This window comes from Protopterus annectens, chromosome 10.part0 (assembly GCF_019279795.1).
Source record: "Protopterus annectens isolate FY-2018-M chromosome 10.part0, PAN1.0, whole genome shotgun sequence".
NCBI classification, from domain to species: Eukaryota; Metazoa; Chordata; order Ceratodontiformes; family Protopteridae; genus Protopterus; species Protopterus annectens.
Genome location: NC_056744.1, coordinates 1,701,062,431 through 1,701,083,064, shown reverse-complemented (window position 1 = coordinate 1,701,083,064; position 20,634 = coordinate 1,701,062,431). Strand labels below are relative to the sequence as shown.

At 42.0% G+C, this 20,634-nt stretch overlaps 2 protein-coding genes across 2 annotated transcripts in view; both read left to right on the top strand.

The window, feature by feature from the left end:
* The window catches only part of LOC122814449 (zinc finger protein 234-like), a 389,414-nt gene extending 376,924 nt beyond the window's left edge, over positions 1–12,490 (top strand). Inside the window, exon 6 of the mRNA XM_044087029.1 lies at positions 12,072–12,490. Coding sequence (XP_043942964.1) covers positions 12,072–12,490 — 419 coding nt within the window. The remainder of the gene's footprint in view (positions 1–12,071) is intronic.
* Positions 12,491–12,724: 234 nt separating this feature from the next.
* Positions 12,725–20,634, top strand: part of LOC122814448 — a gene marked incomplete at its 5' end in the record, with an annotated part of 380,650 nt that continues 372,740 nt past the window's right edge. Inside the window, one exon of the mRNA XM_044087028.1 lies at positions 12,725–13,686. Within this exon, the coding sequence (XP_043942963.1) occupies positions 12,725–13,686 (962 nt within the window). The remainder of the gene's footprint in view (positions 13,687–20,634) is intronic.

Sequence of the window (20,634 nt, the reverse complement as noted above, 5' to 3'; positions counted from 1 at the left end):
AATTGCATACCTGTTTCATTGTTTTTAGAAAATGTTCATACCACATGCAGTTTCCTTCTGTGTTGTGAAACAGAAGAGTCAGTATCAGAAGTAGATTTAAAAGTTTGTGCTCATGTTGTTAAAAATACTATTCTCAGAAGCAGCAAACTCTGTACCTGCAGATGGCGCCACGGAGGTGTAAACTGAGCCAAAACTTGAACCCTGAAAGTTATCGTCCGACACAGAAAAGAAGACTTCTCCTCCTTCTGCATCATATTGTCACCTGTTTGACTCCAAGATGCAGCTTTGCAAGTAGCAGGTTCATTTTCATCCAACAACTTAAGCAATTACTTATCCAATAATTCTGCTTCTTCAATTTCAGTAACTTCAGCTGCACCTCAAGCAGAAATCTATTCAGTAGATTCCCTTCTTTTTTGTGTTGTAATGTGACTACCCTCCAGTCTACCACTCCTAGGAAGTTCCCCGATGTCCTGGCCAAATTTTTCATAGTGGTGTAAATACCAGCTTGGGTCTCCCCTGAAAAGCCACTAGCCTATATAGACTAACCTGGTCAACAAAGGATAAATGAGTAAATAAATAAATACTAGTTGTAGGTAACCAAAGATGCTAACTTTCTTACACATCTATATAACCGTGACTCTAAAGCTGAAGAAACTGTTAACCCTGTTGCAGCTTTCTAATGCTCATTCAGCTCTTTAGCAGAGCTTCCAAACCAGACTGCCTTGCTAGCAGTATCTGCTATTATAAGACATTATGAAAAGAGTACCAAAAACATTTCTTAGTGAGTTAGAAGATATTCAGAAAACCCAGTGGTGCAGACGTCACTCCAAACACTGTGAGAAATATACACTGCACTGTTCAGCATTGTAATTCAATAACGTGTTTATTAAAAACAACAAAACACTGTAGTATTTGGCACTTTCATTCACCATGCTACCAAGCCTGAGACTTAATCAGAGCTAATGATCACTCTACAACCCTGTATTTAAATAGGTATCACAGTTATCTGATGTAAAAATTATTTACCATACCTTTAAATATGTTTTCACTGTTTTATAAATTATATTTTTAAGGTTTTCTTATCATTTAAAAAAAGTAAAAGTATTAAATTATATAAGTGTTAAAAGCAATTGGTGCACACATTTCATCTATTTATATTAACTGCTAAATCCTAGACCTGCTTTTTTTTCATTGTTTAGCAGAAGTCTGTTGAAATAGTCTTTTATCTGTTCAAAAACGACAAGAACCTTTTAACCTTTACAAAAAAAATTGAAAAGAGTATCTGCTAGATATCTACAGATATCATTCTTTTAGAGATAGTGTTTTGGTCACAACATTTCTAAATTGATAACTGGCACTAAATTATTACAATATTATCATACTAGACATTTTGTTAATTTTCATTTCTTACCCATGTCTACTATAGCAATAACCCACGCCTGGGTGTGGGTAATGCTGGATTTACCCACGGTTGGCGTAGTTTGGTCCCGGTGGCCGGCTAAAAGCCAACCATGGTAAATACAGCACTACCACACCAGAAGTGGGTTATTGCTATTTACTCATGACATTATTTAAGAAAAGAAACTACTTTTCTTAAATAATGGCATAGTATAATGCCTGTTTACTGCCCTTCCGCAGATGTCTGGCATCCGGCAGTTCTGATGTACTGGCGCCTGCGCGGTACATCAAACTGTGAGCAAAAGCAACGGAGAAAGCAAGATCTCTGTTGCTTTTTTTTACTGTTTTCGCTATGTTAAATGGGTTTAACATAGCGAGACAGTTCGAAAAAAACAGCGGAAGTGTTGCTTTCTCCGTTGCTATTTTAAAACCTGTCTCGCTGTGTTAAATGGGTTTAGCATAGCGAGACAGCTTAAAATAAGCAGCGGAGATCTCCGTTGCTTATTTTAGCTGTCTATGCTAAACCCATTTAACATAAGCGAGACAGTGTAAAAGTAAGTTATACTAATGGAAAAAAGTCCGGGCGACCGGACCTTTTTCCATTAGTATAACTCGATTTACAATGTGCACGCTGGCCAATCAGTGTGCACGTTTTGGGGGGGGGGGTCATGGTATAATATGTTATATCTGTTAGTGATTGTTTTTACATGCCTCCAATTTTTCATGTTATTCAGTATTTCTTATGTCAATAATACGTATTTTAGCTTGTGATTCGTGTACTCATGGCTTCAAAGGGTCTGAGGTCTTAATTAACTCAATAAGCAACTAAGTAATTAACTAAATTAATAAATGGGTATTTTCTTGCAGTAACTGATAAGTCTGTCCAGCACTGATTTTTTTTTTTCCTGCTAGACATGTTGTCATTAAACCACAAATTACAATTTACTGCCATTATGCAAGATATAAACCCAACTGTGCTTTGTGTATGGATTTCTGGACATCCATTTCTAATATTTGAATTATGAAACAGGTCAAAATTACATTTTCTAAATGTAATTTATCTGTAAGCAAAACTGATTATGTAATACCATTCACTGTCCCACAACAGTAAACTTTTTAGGCATTTCCAAACTACAAATTCATGTGCTTGCTCCGAGATATAGATTTGATAAATCCCTGACTACAGCGGAAATGGCAAGCGATTGAATAGCAGACAGAGCACTGTCGGAGTCCACTGGGAAGAGTGCAGAATGAAAAAAGCTGTCCCTTCTTGCATATCTTGCTTGGTGAGGTAGCTGTCTGCTAAAATTAACTGGTGCAGTCTGGAGAAAATTTGTAGAAGTATCTGTGCCTGGGGCAGGGGTCATCTGTGGGGTTTTATCAGACACACAAATAAGTTACATCTCTTATACTCATTGCATGTCCATCTTTGAAGGGCTGCTAGATATACATGGAAACAGAAAGGGCTTAAGTAGAGCCCCTATGTTGCCTGCCTGGAGGGCAGCCATGAATGCACTTTTCATCAAGAGTGTCAAGGTAGAAAGTCCTAAAAAGGGGAGGGGGAGCAAACATTTCATTTATTACATCTAATACCAACTACGGTTACCACCTGTCCCACTTTGAGAGGGACAGTCCCTCTTTGGGCAGTTGTGTCCTGACAAAAAAATAATAAAAATGGCAAATGTCCTGAGATTGTAGGACATAATTATGCCCTATATTGTATGTAATAGTTGCATAAAACAGTTATTCTGTATCTAAAATACCTAAATGTTATAAGAAACAGAATAAGCAACTAAAATGCTACAATAATAAGATATTATTTAGGCAAAAAAGTAAAGTTCTATCCTTTGAACTGACTGTGGGTATGTGTTGGCCTGTAAAATCTGATGTTTGTCCTGAAAATGTCCCACTTTGGCCATTTGAAAAGGTGGCAACCCTAATACCAGCAGAACCTGCCACTACTGTGCCCTAAACATCAAAGTATGTATTTTACAATGTTTTGTAGTATATTCATTATGGATTGCTGCATATATTTTAACTGTAGTCTCTCAAGTATTGCTTCATTTCTATAATTGTCCTCGTCTCTCAGTTCCACCACTCACTTTCTGTAAATATGGTTTGTGAGCAAGTAAAAATGCCTAAATTATCAGAAACAGATAAAGCACTGTGTATTAAACTAGCAAATTTAAATTTCTTCTCATCCAAATAATATTTAGTGTCTGTTTTTATAGATTGTTTATTGATAGTATATTTATTTTCATTTTATAAAATGCATTAACTTCTGATTAACTTCACTAGTTAAGCAGATACTCACTTTACAGAAGTAAATCCACAAACAGGGAACCCCCCCTACAATGTAAATGTAAAGGTAGGGGGTGTCATCTCCTGCCCAGGGGATCCCAAAGATGCTGGTACCGTTGTGTTATCCCTGATGGAAAATACACACAAGAATAGTATTGATGATCAGAGTGAAATTACTGATCGTACTACATGGCATATGAACTCAGCAATAATAATCAGTGATTAACGGTCATTAGATCATTTTGTGAAGTTCTAGCATTATCCACAAAAAGTGGTCCTATCCAGATGGCTCCATTTTAATGTTCTGTACAAAGCTATGCAAAGATTTATTATTTATACCTAACAGACCTAAACTGCTTTGCCGTACTTTTTCTTCTCTTTGTTAGTTACTTTTACTAATAATATTATTTTATATGCACTGCCTTACGTAGTACATACCTGCAAAACTGAGCACCATGTTTACATGAAGGCCTTTGTCTCTTATACAAAGCTTTGTGTGTTATTTTTTTTTCATTCCTAACTTGCTTTAAGTGTATGTTTGTTTTGTTTTCAGAATAGATGTGTGTACATTTTTTTTCCAGATGATGTGCTATAGATGTAAAATACCTGTATGATACTTCACAGCTTTATTTAATGCAGTTTCATTTACAGCATCCAAAATGGAACTTTTAACAAATCAGAAAAAAATGATTGTATGTGGGTGGCCTTTTGTAGTTCAGCTGACCTCTTGAATCCCCCAACTTACTCTCACTCTGAAATGAATGTGTCTCTGTAACTGGTGGTTGATTTCCATTTTATTGCTCTTGGCCTCGGACGCTTCCCCTAGTATCTGTGTGTATCCCTAGCTGTCTGTATATGTAAGAATAGACAAAGCACTAAAACACTTATTGAATGTCAGCAAGATGGCACATTAAACATATTAATAATATTATTTAAACATGGATGGTATAAGCGGAATAAGACCCTAAGTATTCATCATTAGGAATTAAGTATCTGTCTCCATGGATGAAAAGGTCATTGTTCTTTTAGAATTATTCTGTCTAGGCTGTGTGATCCCTCCTTCTTGTATGTTTCATACTTCAAGGTGTTCTGTTATGCAGAAAAAACATTATCCAGTTTTTCTTTCACATAATCAGGAAAAAAAGGATAAACTGTATGAATTTTCTCAGAGTTTTTATTTTTAAGTAGCTGCATGCAGTTATGGTCTCTGAAACTGGTGTGCAAACTTGGGACCTATCCATGTGAGAACTTTTTTTAACAAGATAAACATTTTGGAAAGCCACATTAACCCCTTATTTGTGGGTCTGTATCCCTGATTTAATTTTCCCTCTGTTTTTGCCATCAGTAGTTGTAAAGCATTGTAAATGAACAAAGTTGTCTGGTTTGTAAGGTGACACTTTTCTACACTAGTTTTAATATATTCCTTAACCTATTGATTTTTATATTCAAGATGCTAACAATTAAAACAATGTATCACTAAAAGCTGCAAAGCAGGCTATATTACAGAATTTATAAAAAGCAGGGTTTAAGTCGTATGTTTCACTCTCAACCACATAAAGTCCATTCCAAGTCCAGTTCAGAAGACTATTTCTGTGAGCACTGCAGAACATGAATTTTTGCAGGGAATTCTCCCAACCAAGAAAATGGAGGCTGTAATTTCCCTCTTCAAAAATGTCACAGCTGTAATAAAGTAGACTGCCAGACAAACTCTTGAGATTCTAGGTCATATGACTTCAACTGTCCATGTAGCTCCTCTAGCCAGATTTCCCATGAGGGAATTGCAATTGAGGTGGTTGCTGTGGTGCAGTGGTTAGCATTGTCACCACACAGCAAGAGGTTCTCTGGTTCAATTTTTCTGCTGGGGTGACTTCTGTGTGGAGTCTGCATGTCTTACCTGTGATCACATGTGTTTCCTCCAGTTTCCTCCCACATTCCAAAGACATGCAGTAGGTGGATTGGACACACTAAATTGGCTGTAGGTGAGTGTGTCTGTGCAAGTGAGTGGTACAAATGAACATCCTTGGCAGGGCTTGCCACCTGGTGGTGTAAAACTTGGTTCAAGATGATTGTCACTGTGGAAGTGATACCCCGACCTCATGTGCAAAATGGGAAAAGGGGTTGAGGATTGATGGAATTACAATGGCTTCCAAGGAATTCCTGAGATCAGTTGTCACAACCCTTAAAAATAAACTTGTGTTATTTTGTGTGAATATGGGATTAGTTTGGTGGGTGAACCAGATGAAAAAAATGGACACCCTTTAAATGACTAGGTCACAACCAGACCAAAAACATGGATAAACTGGACAAGGCCTGGGGTATTCTCATCTTAGACCTAAATGTGCAGGTCACAGACATTTTAAGAAAAGATGTATGCACATAAATCTAAAAGAAATGTTAGTATTCATTTTTGCTGTGAGAGTGCTGAAGACACTCTTTGGCCAGGGACTTTGAAGGTGGTTATAGACTTTCCTAACAGCTACATACATACCCTCATAAGAAAACTCAATGATGGATGAACTGAGTGAGACTTCTACTACTACCAAATGAGATACTCCTGAGAAGATCTGTTTACTTCTCTCAGTAAACAACTGAAAAAAACTGTGTTTCAGAGTACCTTACAGTCAAACTTGGGCAGTGAACAACTGCTTTCTGAATTTGAGAGGCCTATATCAGTATACCTTCCCCTCATATTCCCTTGCTTCCCAGGTCATTCAAAAGATTAAGCAGAAGAGACCAGAAATTATAGGAATGATCCTTTCTGGTTAGGTAGCATGGGGTCCTCCTACCTCCTATAGTGGGAAGGGAAAGACTTTTCTTTTGACACAAGATGCCAGTCTTCTAATGCAGTGTGTGTATGTTTGTGGTTGGGTGTGGGTGTGTGTGCGTGGGTGCACGTGTGTGTGTGTGTGTGTGTGTTTGTTTGTGTGTGTGTGTGTGTGTGTGTGTGTGTGTGTGTGTGTGTGTGTGTGTGTGTGTGTGTAGGGGTGCGGGGATGTGGGTGTGTGGCTGCAGGAGTGTGGGTGCATGTATGTGTGTGTAGGGGTGTGCGGGGGTGAGGAGGGGTGTATGTGAGTGTGTGGGTGTGTGTTTGGGGGTGTGTAGGGGGGGGTGCATGGGTGTGTGTGTGGGGGTGTGAGGGTGTGTGTTTGGGGGATGTGAGTGTGTGTGGGGGCATTGTGTGTGGGGTGTGTGTGTGTGTGTGGGGTGTGGGGGGTACATGTGTGGGGGCTGAGTGGGTGTGGGGTATCTGTGTGTGTGGGTGTGTGTGAGTGTGTGTGTGGGGTGTGTGTGTGTGGGTGTGTGTGTGTGTGTGTGTGTGTGTGTGTGTGTGTGTGTGTGGAGGTGTGTGGGTGTGCCTGTGTGGGGGATGTGAGTGTGTGTGGGGGATTGTGTGTGGGGTGTGTGTGTGTGTGCAGGGGTGTGGGTGTGTGTATGTGTGGGGGTACGTGTGTGGGGGCTGTGTGGGTGTGAGGGGTATCTGTGTGTGTGGGTATGGGTGTGTGAGTGTGTGGGGAGAGTGTGTGTGTGTGTGTGTGTGGGGAGAAGTGTGTGTGGAGATGTGAGTGTGTGTGTTGGGGGTGTGTGTGGGGTGTGTGTGTGTGTGGGGTTTCTGTGTGTGTGTGTGTGTGTGTGGGGGTATGTGTGTGTGTCTGTGTGTAGGTGTGTAGGTGTGTGTGTGTGGGGTGAGTGTGTGTGGAGTGGGGTGAGTGTGTGTGGGTGAGTGTGTTTGTGTGTGTCTGTGGGGGGGTGAGTATGTGTGTGAGTGTGTGTGTGCGGGGGTGTGAGTGTGTGTGTGGGAGGAGATGTGAGTTGGTGGGTGGGTGTGTGGGGGTGTGAGTGTGTGTGGGGGTGTGACTGTGTGTGGGTGTGTGTGTGGGGTGCATGGGGGTGGGTGTGTGTGTGTGTATGTGGGTGTGTTTGTGTGTGTGTGTGTGTGTTTGTGGGGGTGTGTGTGTGTGTGTGTGTGTGTGTGGGCATGTGCGGGTGTGAGTGTGTGTGTGTGTGTGAGGTGAGTGTGTGTGTGTGTGTGTGTCGGGGGTGAGTGTGTGTGTGTGTGTGTGTGTGTGTGTGTGTGTGTGTGTGTGTGTCGGGGGTGAGTGTGTGTGTGTGTGTGTTTGTATATGGAATGTGTTTGTGTGTGTGTGTGTGTGTGTGGGGGTGTGTGTGTGTATGGGTGGCGTGTGAATGTGTGTAGGGGGTGTGAGTGTGGGGTGTGGGGTGTGTGGAGGTGGAGGTGTGACTGCGTGTGGGGGAGTGTGGAGTATATGTGGGCGTGTGTGTGTATGTGTGGGGGGTATGTGTGTGTGTGTTTGTGGGGGTAGGTGTGTTTGTGTGTGTGGGGGTATGAGTGTGTGTGTGTGTGGGGGGGATGTGAGTGTGTGTGTGAGAGGTGTGAGTGTTTGTGAGTGTGTGTGTGTGGGGGGGGTGAGTTTGTGTATGTGTGTGTGGGGGTGTGATGTGTGTTTAGGGAGTGTGTGTGTGTGGGAGGGTGTGAGTGTGTGTAGGGGTGTGTGTGTGTGAGTGTGTTTGTGGGGAGGTGTGAGTGTGTGTGTGGGGGGGTAAGTGTGTGTGTGTTTGTGGGAGGTATGAGTGTGTGTGTGAGAGGTGTGAGTGTTTGTGTGTGTGTGGGGGTGTGAGTGTGTGTGGGGGGATGTGAGTGTGTGGGGGATGAATGTGTGTGGGGTGTGTGTGTGTGTGTGGGGGCTGTGTGGATGTGTGGGGGCTGTGTGGATGTGGGGGTATGTGTGTGTGTGTGTGTGTGGGGGAGTGTGTGTGCGTGTGGGAGGGTGAGTGTGTGTGTGTGGGGAGTGTGTGTGTGTCTGTGTGTGTGTGGGGGTGAGTAAGTGGTGTGTGTGTGGGGGGGTGTGGGGTGTGTTTGTGTGGGGGTGTGAATGTGTGTAGGTGTGTGTGTGTGTGTGGGGGTGAGTGTGTGTGTGGGTGAGGGTGTGAGTGTGTGAGTGTGTGTGGGAGGTGTGTGTATGGAGGGTGACTGTGTGTATGTGGGTGAATGTGTGTATGTGGGGGGGTGTGTGTGTGTGTGTGTGGGCATGTGGGGGTGTGAGTATGTGTGTAGGGGGTGTGAGTGTGTTTGTGGGGGTGTGTGGGTTTGTGTGTGTGGTGTGTGTGTGTGTGTATGTGTGTGAGGGGAGGTGTGTGTGTGTGTGTGTGAGGGGAGGTGTGAGTGTGTGGGGGAGAGGTGTGTGTGTGGTGGGGTGAATGTGTGTGTGTGTGTGTTTGTGGGGGGTGTGGGTGTGGGGTGTGTGGGGGTGTGTGTGTGAAAGGTGAGTGTGTGGGTGTGTGTGTGGGGTGTAAGTTTGTGTGTGTGTAGGGTGTGTGTGAGTGTGTGTGGGAGGGTTTGAGTGTGCGTGGGTGGGGGTGTGAATGTGTGGGTGTGAGTGTGTGTGTGTGGGTGTGTGTGTGTGTGTGTGTGTGTGTGTTTGGGGTGTGAGTGTGTGTGTGTGGGGTGTGTGTGTATGTGTGGGGGTGTGTGGTGTGGGGGTGTGTGTGTGTGTGTGTCTGGGCGTGTGTGGGTGTGGAGGGTGTGTGGAGGGTGTGTGGGTGTGGGCATGGGGTGTGGGCGTGTGCGTGTGTGGGCGTGTGTGGGGTGTGTGTGTGTGCGTGTGTGCGGGTGTGGGCATGGGGTGTGGGCGTGCGCGTGTGTGGGCGTGTGTGTGTGTGTGTGTGTGTGCGTGTGTGCATGCGTGCATGTTAGGCATGTTTGTGTGTGTGTGTGGGCGTGTGTGGGGGGTGTGTGTGTGTGTGTGCATGTGCATGCGTGCATGTTGGGCATGTTTGTGTGTGTGTGTGTGCATGTGTGTGCGTTTGTGTTCGTGGGCGTGTTTGTGTGCGTGGGCACGTGCATGTGTGTGTGTGAGCGGGCATGTGTGGTGGACGTGTGTGTGTGAGTGGGGTGGTGGGGGGTGTGGATGGGTGTTTTGTGCATGCACGTGTGTTCTTTCCACCCTGAATATAGCAGCTTGGAGGCTATGTCTGTATTTTCCTTCAAACAACTGTACTCCAGTGAGGTGCAAAAAATCATGATGAAATTCAAGAGGCCTAGTCCCAGAAAATCATAATTAAGGAAATGTAACCGATTTATCCTGTGGTGCCAAAGGAGGAACCTGCACCATAAAAAGGGGGATGTACCTATGGTGTTTCTGTACCTCCCCTAACTTTTTTCATATGATTTAGAATACATTTCAATGAGGGTACACCTCTCAGCCTTGTCTGCTTATCTGTTGCTAAACCTCCCCTAACATTCAGGCCACCTGTCATGCAGTTTAAGGGCATTCTGCACCTCAAACAAATTGGCCCAGCCTGTGACTTAAAACTATACGTTGGAAAAACTGACTCTGTTGACATTTTAAGTGATATTAAGTGCAACTGTAAAGTTTTTGTTTTGCATAACTGCATTTTAATTGCAGTCCCATTTGCCAAAAGTCAAATAGCTCCAGGCCTTAATGTAAAAGGTGTCTTTAGTGGCATTTCATAAAAACAGGATGACTTTTCATGCTAGATACCTCCTTCCTGTTCCAAGTCAATATGGAAATAAGCCTGAGCTAAGCTGTCCAGCTAACAGTCTTTTCTCCATATAGCTTAGAACAAGGCAGAAATACTTCTGCACTTAATGGGCATTCACAAGCACCTGAGATTTTATATAGACCATGCTAAGGACATTAGAAAGACAAATGAGTTGTTTGTAGCTTTTTCTTAAAACAAAAGAGAGACTCCGTGTTCAAGCAGACTGTTTAAAAAGAAATAGATATTTCCAGCTTTACCAGTCATCACAAAGTCCATGACAGTTCTGTTTGATGAAAGAACACACACAACAGATTCACAGCAACTACTAGAGCCTACCTAAAAGGGGTCAGTGTACAGGACATTTTAGAGTTTGCCACATGGTCCTCAGTACACACCTTTCTTGAGCACTACAGGCATTATCTTTATGGCTAGTGCTTTATTTGCTCCTGCCTTATTGAAAGCATGATGCCCTTCTGTTGTAAATAATTATAACATAAGCTTCGACAAACTTCTTTGAAGTCATGACTGATGCAGTGATCCACATGAAGAACATAGTACAGTTGTGTGACAAACTGACCATGTTTGAGCGTGGTTACTGCTGCAGTCCTGGTCCCCTCTGTCTCCTTAGGAACCTAAGGCTGGAGTGAGTGCCCATGTCCTTTCATCCTAAACCTGATCCTTCATTTCATTTTTTGTTTCTGCTTTCTTCCTGGTTGTTCTCCTTAAGAAGTGTAGAACTCTATGGGCCTCAGTTTAATAACTGTGGGAAATTTCTCTGCCTCTGCAGCATTGTATATCATGACAGACAGTGACCTATGAAGAGGCAAGAAGGATCCAAAGATGTTATGAACAAATGTCACCTTTATGCCAAGTATGTGTAGATGTATGTTTGGTACATAAGGTGACAGCCTGCCCAAGGTGGAAGGGTGCTCATCTCTAAAATTCTGTCTGCATATTGGACCTTGGCCTGGGACAGAGTTCCCTGTTGCCATGACTACAACAGTGACTACACACAAATATCCATTGTGATGTTAAGGTAGTTATGCAATGGTACTTTCTCTGGATATGCCTCTAAAGTGCCAAAACCTCATGATGTATGTTACTCATTTCCACCCTCAAAAATCCTTTTGCATCAAGGACGTGGCTGCTTTGTGTGTTGCTGAATGAAATTTAGCAGTATAAACTTATATTAGTTAGTGATACTCTGTAATATGCATACGTTAAAGATATTGTTGCACTTCATTATATCCAGTTGTTACATTATTGTACTCTATTTCAATGTGCTCTGCTCTTCTGTTATTTAATTGTGTCGTGCATTTGCCAGGTTGATTATGTTTTTATTTATTGAACTTTGACAACCATTGCTAATCCAAAGGGACCAATTTTAACCACCCAGAGAAGTGCAGATTCTTGCATTTAAATGACACACTATCAATATGTTTGCATGAAAAGATTAAACAATGTTATGAGAGTCAAATTTACAGTACAATTACAGTATGACTTTAATAAATATTAATAAGGAAAAGTAGAGAGGTATGCCTGTTATGATTGATTGATTGATGGTATGTTTTATATTCAAAACTGTTGACTTTCGTAAATTATTTCATTAGTTTTGTACATTTTTGTATCTCTTAAAGCTGTTTCTAGAAGACTAACTTCTAATAAATGAAGAGTCTGAATTGTTTTTGCTCCTTTTATCATGTTAATGGCAGCAGAAAATGTTAAATTTAAAAATGGAAAATAAATCCATAATATTTAAGATGGGTAAAACTGCATGTGTGCTGTTGTGATTAAAGTGAAACGTGTATTTCATCATTGTGATACAGAACTAATAATGAATTTGTTTCTAGGCAATGGGAGCAGAGAATGGAGCATTTCCTGGAGTCAGCAGCCATCACTAGGAGTATCTGTTTCATGTTATCCTACAGCGTACCTGCAGCACTCTGTTCAAACTCTTAAGGGCTCCGACAAGCATCCTGTTATACCTGTAGCACAGCTTCATCCAGGATACACTTGCAACATGAACTCTGAATGTGACCCAAGTTCTATAGTACAGCAAAGTCCATTAGTACACCAGAGAGCTAACAAAGAAAACAAAACATATAAATGTCCTGAATGCAATAAGTGTTTCAGACGAAGGGGGATTCTAGTAATACATGAAAGGACTCACATGGCAGAGAAACCATATAAATGTGCTGAATGCAGTAAGGGTTTCAGACAAGGGGAAGTCTGTAATACAATTGAAAGATCAGATTCAGGTGAAACATAAAAAATATAAATGTCACAGAAGTGTTTTTCCAAAAGAGAGAGAAAAGAATAGTAATAGAAAGAAAAGGATTCAGCGGGGGAGAACCAATAAATGTTCTGAAATGCAGCAAGTATGATGATGAAAACATCACATGGCAGAAACCATATAAATGTGCTGAATGCAGTAAGGGTTTCAGACAAAGGGGAGGGAATTCTAATACAAAAGGATCTACACAACAGTGAAAAAATATAAAAAAATGAATGCAGCAAGTGTTTCAGAGAAAGAAGAGCTCTAGTAATCCATGAAAGGATTCACACGGGGGAGAGACCATATAAATGTTCTGAATGCAGCAAGAGTTTCACAACAACTAGTAGCCTTAGACTTCATCTGTTAGTTCACAAAGAAACAAAACCATATAAATGTCCTGAATGCAATAAGTATTTCAGACAAAGGAGGAATCTAATAATACATGAAAGGACTCACGTGGTAGAGAAACCATATAAATGTACTGAATGCAGCAAGGGTTTCACAACAACTAGTAGCCTTAGACGTCATCTGTTAGCTCACAAAGAAGAGAAACAGTATAAATGTCCTGAATGCAATAAGTGTTTCAGACAAAGATGGATTCTAGTAATACATGAAAGGACTCACACGGGGGAGAGACCATATAAATGTCCCGAATGCAATAAGTGTTTCAAACAAAGGGGGAATCTAATAATACATGAAAGGACTCACACTAGGGAGAGACCATATAAATGTCCTGAATGCACCAAGAATTTCGCAACAACTAGTAACCTTAGAGTGCATCTGTTAGTTCACAAAGAAGAGAAACCGTATAAATGTCCTGAATGCAATAAGTGTTTCAGACAAAGAGGGACTCTAGTAATACATGAAAGGACTCACACTAGGGAGCGACCATATAAATGTCCTGAATGCACCAAGAATTTCACAACAACTAGTAACCTTAGAGTGCATCTGTTAGTTCACAAAGAAAAGAAACCATATAAATGTCCTGAATGCAATAGGTGTTTCAGTCAAAGGGGGAATCTAGTAATACATGAAAGGACTCACATGGTAGAGAAACCATATAAATGTGCTTATTGCAGCAAGGATTTCACAACAACTAGTAGCCTTAGACTTCATCTATTAGTTCACAAAGAAAAGAACTGTATAAATGTCCTGAATGCAACAAGTGTTACAGACAAAGGGGGACTCTAGTAATACATGAAAGGGCTCACACAGGGGAGAGACCATATAAATGTCCTGAATGCAGCAAGGGTTTCACAACCTCTGATAGCCTTAGACTTCATCTGTTCACAAAGAAAAGAAACCGTATAAATGTCCTGAATGCAATAAGTGTTTCAGACAAAGGGGAGCTCTAGTAATGCATAAAAGGATTCACATGGGGGAGAGACCATATAAATGTCCTGAATGCAATAAGTGCTTTAAAGGAGTACCGCACCCACAGACTCATAAAACATGATTAAAACATCATGGCATGAGGTTTCCTACACTTTAACAGCACTCTGGGATTATTTACAGGATTTTAAATGTTTTTATATGTAATTCCACACTCTGACCACCTGGAGGCTAGCATATTGTCGTGGTTTGGATAAATCAGGTTGCCATTCAGTATCCCAGAAATCATTGTTTGGCTCACAAATGTTACATCATGCAGGCCTCCGTTTTCCTAAAGCTCCTGTCATTTCATAGATGTTGCATGCTTACAAAGTACTGAGTAAAATAAAACAGTGTAAGTAACATTCCCTGCTGCTGAATGACTACTTAAAACAGAAACAGTGCAAATGTCACAGAACACACTCAAAGTGCTGTTTACTACTGCCTTTTTTTCTAATTTAGTTTAAATGGCACGAATTTGTGAGACAATGAATTCCAGTCCATTTACTTCTCCCCTCCCCGTAATACTTAGCTTCCGTAGCTGTCAAAGGCCTGAGGGTAATTTGACCTGCTAATTCCATTGATTGGCAGATTTCAGCAGGGTGCTTGACTCATGTAATTTAATCTTTGCTCTAGCATTTCCTTTGTTATAGGGGACATTTTTTTTTTTGCCGCACTATAGCCATGGCCTTACTTGACTGCATTCGCATCCAGTTTATGTAGCAACTCCTGTAAGGTCTTGCACCAAGGAGCTAAATAAAACATTTATGCTATTAACCAATTTAGATTTTTATTAATGTAAGTGTTAAGGTATCACTTCATGCTTCCACCTTGTTAAAAATTGAGATTTACATGTGCAAAGTGTGTTGGTATGCAGTGTTTGCCTACATATGTTTGTACTCCACTGGTTGGTTTGCAAAAAAAAACTTTTGCAGTGTTCCTGGATTTGTCTTTGTACATACTAACCACAGTGCTATATTTTCCCCTTCCTTTTTTTTGTGTCCAATAGTCACTTATAACAAAGTACTTTTTTTATTTTTTTTTAAATAAAGGACATCAAGGTTAATTTACCTTGAATCAGATAATGGATGCCACTGCAAAGAATCACTGTTGAAATATTTGTGCATGGACAAAATCCCTTACTAAAGCTATTTGCCAGACTCCAGTTCAATTGGTGCTATGGCTTTAATATACTGGTGTGTTTGCTCATACCTTCCAAATATCCCCACCATTACATACCAGTTTTGCAGTGTAGTAACCACCCGACATGCCCATACACCTTTAGCCAGCAATATGCAGTTCATGTGAGTATGTGAATTCATTTTCAGACTTAAGGTGTGGAAGCTGCACTGAATAATTCTAGGTGCTTGTTCAGGTTTCACATGGTGCTTGCTTAGAGCTATTCTCATGTTAAGCCACTATAAATATGTTGCACTGCCGCCTTTGATACCAGGGTAATGTTTTAATCTTTATATTCCCACACTGCACACTAGTGGTATCTGGTGCAAATACAACAGAGAAGTATGCAAGCGATACACCACCTAAGCATCATTTGCCATGCAGAATGTACAAGTATGCATACCAAATTTCTGTGTTTCCAAACATCGGTGTTACTACACTACTACTGAATAAAATGAACTTATTGAAATGTAACATGACCTGTTATCAGATGTTATTATGAGCTTCTCCTGTATAAACACATTTCCATGATTCTCTGGCTTTTTGGTTTGATTCACTTTACTGGCTACCTGTAGAGGTTTGCTCTTTCTTAGCAAGTTGCAGTAAATATTTTGTTATCCGGTTGTTTACCTGGTTGGTTTGACTGGGGACACTATGAACGTTTCCAGTGACGTCCCTGAGTAAAAGCTCAAAATGGTGCCATCTCAATGGTCTGACCTTGTACTGTAGTCCCTTAACTGCTGGCTTGCATATCTTGCATAAGGCAGATCTGAATTATCCATTGCAATATGCAATTCCTATATCAGGCAGTATCAAACTGTTTGACTAGATGAACCATGTGTTTGCACAAGAGTTTGACTTAAAAAGTTTCTTACCTTAGTATTTTCAGGACAGCAATCCAATCTCTTCACACCCTGTAAAATACAGCAGCCACCACTCATTTCTCATGTTCATCCATTCTTTAGCTAGCATTATCCACATCACATAGCGCCACGTGACATCCCAACCTGCCTGTTATTGTCCAATACCTGTCAATACAGGAGAAGATGAATGCATACACCTAACTATATAGCAGCAGTCAAAAGGCACTACTTACGTGATGTATTCACAAGCTGGCTTTTGGTTACAGTGTGCATATGCAGAAACTACTGCATACTGCACTGTCATGGCAAGCCTCTGTACCACTTCATGGTAGCCAGCCTCACAGAGGTCCACTCACACCACAACATTACTTGCAACTGCAGCCAGATCCACTCATCTCACCACTATCATAACACTCCTGCAGCTACGTATGCTACCCCAAACATCATGCCTCCTCTTGCCATTTATGCATTATGTATATCTCACTTCTGTCCTCAAAGACCAGTCCGTAAAACTGCAGCTGCCAAACAAGCGCCACTACACTGCTGCATCATTCACTCGAACACAGTCTGTAATGCTGCCACACAGCAATCACACTTTCAATACACATTTACATTCTCTAGTGATTGACGCATGCAAATTTTAAGATCAACCACCTGACTTTCCTTATGCCTATATACTTATCCCATTGTATATGAATGACCTGCTCTATATTCTAAGTACTCTGATATGCATTCCAATTTGAAAGCATGTGCTGTTGTCAACGTTGCACACTGCGGTCCTAAACACATTCCTAGAGAGGAGTTTACAGAGTTGTTAAATTGTATGACATGTCTTGTCAGTCATGTTTGACCAGTTGTTCAATACCAGGATTGTGAACTGGCCAGCACCCAGTCTCCACACACCATTTATCAGTGCACACATGGTCCACCACAGTTAATGTGATATTACTTCTCACCAACAGTTTAGCATAGTTTCTTCAAATAATGACCTCAATACAACACAACCACCAGGTCTATACCAATACAACTGTTCACAAGTCATGAAAAAGTAGTGCGTATAGGGACTTGGTGACTTATGTTTCACTAACTGCTCGTCTGCACTTTCAGCGCTTATTGTCCATGTCAACTGCAACCCATTGTTCCACTTATGTCAAAGCTAATGTCCTTCAGTTGTGACCGTCACTTGCTAAGGCCCCAGTGTAAGGAAAGGGCAAACATGAAATTCCTACTGTGGGCCCTGCCCAAAACCAGCATTTCCATGTCCCTGCTTTTAACAATGTCCAACAACTTCATAACACAGGAATAATACAATGAGGCATTTCACTGTTCACATTTTTTGCAATTACAAATAACACTTTACATGGTACTATAGTAATGTACAAATCAACAATGGTAACTTAAATATCACAATGCATCGTAATACATAAGCGGTTTTGAATCAACGTGACAGTAAATGACTCCATAGATATAGGTCAGCTACCAATCATCCAGACAAAGGATGGCAAAATTGCATAAGACCAAAAACTTTTAATTATGTTACACTTGTTTACTGGGATAGTCACACTGGATTCATGTCCTTTGCCAGCAGAGGGCCAGGGAGAAAACCTCCAACAGAAGAAATTACATAGATTACTCAGTTCTATTACATTACATGGATTGCAGAAGTTATAGAACTTTAGAAAATATAAGACAATGCGTTTAGCACAATGTTTTAGTAATGTTCCCAAATAGGGAGTCGCAGTTCTCATGGCCCGACACAAGACAAGGTGTTTTGTACAATGGTTTAGTAATGTTCCCAAATCGGGACTCACAGTTCATGGTCAGACACAATTACAATTGAGACACATCTGATTGGAAGCAGAGCTTGATTAGGTAATTGCATTTTATATTTTTACACACGCACACACACAAACACACACCAGGGACACACACACAGACACACCAGGGGCGCATACACACACCAGACACACACACGCATGCACACACACACACGCACACACACACACACACACACACACACACACACACACACACACACACCAGGGACACACACCAGGGACACACACGCACACAAGGGACACACACGCACACAAGGGACACACACGGACACCAGGGACACACACGCACACCAGGGACACACACGCACACCAGGGACACACACGCACACAAGGGACACACACCCACACACGGGACACACACAAACACAAGGGACACACACCCACACACGGGACACACACAGGACACACACACATGGGACACAGGGACACACACACACACACCAGGGACAGACACACACACACACACACACACACACACACACACACCAGAGAGACACACACACACACACACACACACACACACACACACACACACACACACACACCAGGGACACACACACTCACACACACTCACACACACATCAGACACACACACACACACACACACACACACACACACACACACACACACAGACACCAGGGACACACAAGGACACAAGGGACACACACGCACAAGGGACACATACACACAAGGGACACACACACACACAACCACACAGGGGACACACACACACATGGGACATAGGGGCACACACATCAGGGACACACACACACCAGGGACAGACACACACACACATGGGACACACACACACACCAGGGACACACACCAGGAACGCACACACACACATACACACACCAGGGACACACACACACACACACACCAGGGACACACACACATACCAGAGACACACACACACACACACACACACACACACACACACACACACACACACACACACACACACACCAGAGACACACACATGTTGGACAGGGACAATCGGTTTTCACTGCAAATAAAGTGACTTGGCCACAGTTGCAGATTCGACTGACCCCAAGGACTGCAGCCATTTCTGGATGATTTGCCTTATTTGCAAGCCTATGTAGCAACGCATGGACCTCACTGTGTACAACATACAGAGTATTGTATAGCGTTACCATACACTATGGGATCACAAACTTACCCAGGCATGTAAGGCTGCAGTAGTGTGGGAGGTCACTCTCTAGCAAATGCATACAACACCGTTGTCCAAGCATGGAAACGTACTTTCTTCGGCAGACCACTGAGCAGTGTTGTTCCACAGGGATCAGGTGTGGGACCAGTTCTGCTTGCTGCCACTGCTTGGTAAGGAATAGGCAAGAAGTAGTGTCTGTGGCTGACAGGCTGTGCAGAAGAGAAGCAGTGTGAATCAAGATCATCTGTCCTATATGAATTGGAAGAAATCACTGCCACTGTTTCATACTGACCCGTTCTACGCAAGCTCTGCCATTCCTTTAAGTGAGAAAGCTCATGGTCTTCATGTTGTGCTGAGCTTACTTTGCTAGGTGAAGGTACTATGACCTGCCCAATGGACTTTACTAGTAGCCAATTTGCACACCACATACGCGACTCCGGTCTCAGCACCACAAAGGACTGGTTTTCATGCGACACGTAACATTGAAGGTATCATGTTGATTTAAACTTGGGGAGATCCACCCATGTCTCCGGACAGAGACCTCAGGTTGATTGCGAAAACCAAGACTTAACACAACCATGCTTGTAAGGCCATGATGGGCATTACATGGGATCATTGTACGTCACTACACTCCACTGCTAATGAACCCTGCTGTCACTGTTTAATGTCAACTGATGAGTCACACACACTTACATATATAATGCATTTGAATACCAATATGCATTCATAAACCAGATTAAGAGGAAACAAGTAAAATCGATGTACTGTATGAAGAATTCTGATTTCAAAGGTACTTACCCAGCACGTTGGTTATCTTTACTATATTAACCTGGATTCTCTATATTTTTTCCCAACCTAGAAATATGTCTTTCAATTACCAGTGCCTTCTCAGGACGTTCGCACTGAGCTATATTCTTTGGAATTGTGGGTACGGACATGGGCTGAATTTCCAATAAGCCTCTTTTGGCTTTTATGATGTCCATCATCAGGTCATAGATCTAGTCAAACTTTCATTTCAGAAATATTGGCTTCGCTACCCACTCCTGCTTTGCTTTCGGATATACCACGTTGTATCTAAACTGTCCCTTTGCTGCTGAGTTTCGAGTAGGGAATCGGACCACTGCTTGTCCATGATTCAGGTTTTCGTTGTGATCAAGGATGGCCAAAATTATTCGTGCCTTCATTCCTGCAAAACTGAAATGCTCAAACTTTGGGCAGTATTTGCACAGTAATGCATGGAACACCTCTAGGTTGCCGGTGTGGCAGAACTTGGTAACCTGCTTTAAGTCTTTAATAAAAACTCAGTTTGCAACTATCCTCTTCAGTGCATTGTAGCATGCATCATCTTCATCCATCCACTTCTCATCTCCTTTGTCCACTGGCATCTCATGACCGCAACATGAAACCTTTTTTATACCACTCCAGTTGTGTCAAGTCTGTTACATGGTAGAGCAATGACAACCACTTCTCCTGTAATACAAGTTCATCACCTTCGCACGTTTCAGCACACCACCACAGGTGATTGGAAACACTGTAGGACCACTGTAGCAACTCTCTGTTTACTCTCCTTTTGCCAGCTTCTGCAATTTTCTTTGTTAAGCTTTTGGCCATATGCCACACATCACATTGGTGATCCAATGCTGGGAATTCCTTGCGCATCACAAATCGTATGCCCGGATGTCAGTCGGTTGCCAGAAGACTTATCTTAACATTTC